Raw genomic sequence first — 3,402 nt, forward strand, 5'->3', positions numbered from 1 at the left:
TCCTCTCGGGATCTTGGGCACACATGCACATGTGCCTGGCATGAGTTTAAGCCACCATATCCAGAACTCAAACCACAGTCAACTACAAGGGAGTCCAGCAACGTAGCATTTATGCCAACTGCTGGTCCCGTCTTTAAGAATTATTTTAACTTTTTACTTATTATTATTTTTCAGTTTACTAAAGGACATACATATTCACCAGAGAGAGACATAGAGAGAGCGAAAATGAAAAAGCAAGCCACCAGGACCGGGACTTGAACCATGGTCAGCCATGTGGGAGTCCAACACCTCAACTACCCTACCACCGGCTGGCCTCAGCTTTCTCAATTTTACTGCTGTGACCTCCTACAGCTGTTTCTTTCCCTCCTTTTCCTGCTCACTCAGTGCACTAACACAGTGCCCACTGCTCTGCCCTCAGCCTTCTGCAGAAACTGCTCCTCTACTGCCTGCTCCTGCTCCCAGTTCCCCTTACAGTCCCCGCCTCCAATTCCTTCCTCCCACACTCTCCTCAGAAATCTCAGCCTCTCCCCTATCTCTCACACCTCCTCCCCACAAGCCACTAAGTTTCCAGTGCTTAGCTGACTGCTAGACAATTTGAATGTCTTCCCATTAGCTCAAACGTGGCAAGACACAGCCTGTCTAAGCATCTTTTTCTCTTCATATGTCCCGTTTATTCAGATGCCCATCCCAACTCTCCTTTTCTTCCCTCCTTGATTCAGGCTGGTTGAACCTCCCTCTGCACGTCTATCCATCTTGCCACTCCACCCCTACACAACTCCCCCCTCTGAGCCCAATTTTCTACCTTGGACAGTCATTGTAGCATGTACTCTAATCCCTGCCTCTAGTGTCTCCCTTCTCCCGTCTATCTGAAACACAGTTGCTGCACTGTGTCCACAGCATCTTTCAGAAAGCCTTTGCTGTCCTCCCATGTTTATACTCCTACCTTGCATCAGTCTAGTTCCTCCAACCTCATGTTATTCCCGATCCTCCAGTCCCTAACATTCCCTAATATTCCAGTCCACCAAAAATCTTGCCCCTGGGGACAGATCCTTTTCCTCACTCCTGCTTGTGTATTTCCCGACCCTTCTCCAAGGCCCATGACCACCCCACCTCCAACCATCCCCTCAGAATGTCTCCATCCTCAAGACTGGAGCTATTCCGATTTCCCCAGTGTGTGTCTCCAACTATGCTGCAAAGCCCTTAACATCAAAGTCCATGAACATTTGCTACTTCAATGTCTCCCCCAGGGCCTTAGCATGGTGCCTTTAAAGAGAGTGAGTGTTCAGAGATATTTCATGAAGAAGTGAGCTGAGAGAGTCAACCATGAGGGAGCAGAAATCCTGGGTCCTCTCACCTGGATGACCATGGGCAAGAGTTTCCCATCAGACTGCAATTTCAGCATGACCAGAGGGGCAGCCAGGTACTGCTGTCTACACAGGATGACATTGGCCTTGATCCCATCCAGTAGAGAGTAATCAGCTTCAAACAGTGTGCCCGCCTACATGGAGAGAGGGGGCATGGGATGCTGTCAGTATAAGGTATCTTCTTCCCACCTGGTTTCCTGAAGGAAGAGAAAGAGCAAGGAACTAACGTTTCCTCATCAGCTACTTTGTGCTAAGTACTAGATAACATGCTAATTGTTTCTCTTCAAAAATATATATAATATATTTAACATATATATAATATATATACACTTACATGCATATATTTACATACTTGAATAAGCCCACTTCTACAGAAGAAGATACAGATAATCATAGATGTTGACTATCTTGCTTGAGGTCACACTGTTTACAAATGGCAGAGCCAGAATTTGAATCCAGGTCTGTCTTCCCATGAATTATCCCTCTCAATTGTTCCGTGTTGACTCCTGAGTAACAACCACACCCATCTGACCCTGATTCTCTTACTCGGCACCCTCCTGTATCTCTGGCACAAGGTCTAGTCCCATCTCTCATTTGACTCTGTCTCTATCGATCATCCCACCTGGTACACCCTCCCTCCACAGCGTGCTATGCTCATGGGGGAAGGCCTTGTAGCTGCACCTCTCCAGGACTGCTCAGAACTTCTCCTGCAAAATCCCTTCCTGCTGGTACGGGGAAAGCCAGGCTCATAACGGACCCCACAGCAGCAAAGTCCATGCTGACCTCGTCCCCCTTTCACTGTTCGACTCCTTGGAGCTCTGGTGTCCATACCCTGAGTTCATTCTCCAGCTGGGCCCGCAGTTCCTCCATCCCTGGAGGAAACACTAGGCGGTCGGGAAGGTGACAGGAGCGTCTCAGCAGCATGGGGTTGGCACCATTGAGAAACTGGTACCCAAATAAGGCATCCTCCTTCCAGGAGTCCCGCACCTGCACTGGGGATGCAGGGGATGAGCACACTGGGGGATCGAAGCTCCTGCCCTCCCAATGCCCTCCAAACCATCCCCACTTGGCCCAGCCTACCATAGGGACCCAGTCTCCCAGCCCTGGTTCTCTCAATTCCCCAGGATAGAGAAGAGTCTGGAGGTAAGGGTGCTCGGGGAGGTACTGGGAGGTAAGGGGTACTCACCAGCCAGCTTGCTTGGGCCACACCAGAAAATCCTGTTGAAGTCATCCACATTATTCCAGTTCGCCAAGATATTTAAACTATCTTTGATAGCGAGTTCTGCCAGCCTTCAGGAAGGATGGGGCAAAGTGTTTGAGAGTGAATCATACAATCAGACATCACAGCCACAGGCACCTATCCAGTGTTGGTCCAGTCAAGTGCAGTCCATAAACCCACAGGCATCCACTAGACCAGGGTTTCTACTCTCCCCCAGATCCCTGCTCCTTACCCCTTGGCCAGAGATGCCTCAAAGTCAATTCTCTTGTCCTCCAGAAATCGCTCGTCTACAGGGAGGTCATTTATGCATGCCCCCGCCACATTCAGGATTAACCCATCCTTCCAGTTACCCCACCTGCAAGGAAAACATGAAATCAGACATCGGTACACCGAAAGAGTCACAGGCTCACTGTGAGGTCAGGGGAGTGGGGCGAACCTGTACACCTTCTTCCTGTCTTCCAGCTCCTCTTCCCTGTGTCTCCTGAACAGGCCTTGGGGGTCGTCAACCACAGTGCGGCCTAGTGTACGGAAAACAGCATGGGCAATGGCGTTTGAGTCTCTCCTCTGTCCCTGCCAAGTCTGCCTCCTCAGCCCATCCTTCTGGCTGGCCCCTGTCCCCTCAGCAGCACCTCCCACCTCCCCCCAGCCTCCATGCCCTGCTTCGTAGGCTCCAGCAGCCTGCCTCTTCCTCAACTTACTAAAATCCCCTTGCCCTCTTGCTGTCCAGGTTCCAGTCCCCATGCTTCTGCACCCTCTTAGTCACGCATTCATGCCCCCAGCCTCCCGTAGCCCCAGAGGCCTCCTCACACTCACCACCAC

At 50.8% G+C, this 3,402-nt stretch overlaps 1 protein-coding gene across 1 annotated transcript in view; it reads right to left on the bottom strand.

Moving 5' to 3' along the window:
• The window catches only part of LOC102488255 (arachidonate 15-lipoxygenase), a 143,746-nt gene that overhangs the window by 4,015 nt on the left and 136,329 nt on the right, over positions 1-3,402 (bottom strand). The window contains exons 4-8 of the mRNA XM_006151903.2: positions 3,020-3,101; positions 2,816-2,938; positions 2,551-2,654; positions 2,196-2,356; positions 1,355-1,498 (exon numbers count right to left, since the gene is read on the bottom strand). Of these exons, the coding sequence (XP_006151965.1) occupies positions 1,355-1,498; positions 2,196-2,356; positions 2,551-2,654; positions 2,816-2,938; positions 3,020-3,101 (614 nt within the window). The remainder of the gene's footprint in view (positions 1-1,354; positions 1,499-2,195; positions 2,357-2,550; positions 2,655-2,815; positions 2,939-3,019; positions 3,102-3,402) is intronic.

Source organism: Tupaia chinensis, unplaced genomic scaffold, assembly GCF_000334495.1.
Source record: "Tupaia chinensis unplaced genomic scaffold, TupChi_1.0 Scaffold000330_1, whole genome shotgun sequence".
Lineage (NCBI taxonomy): Eukaryota > Metazoa > Chordata > Mammalia > Scandentia > Tupaiidae > Tupaia > Tupaia belangeri.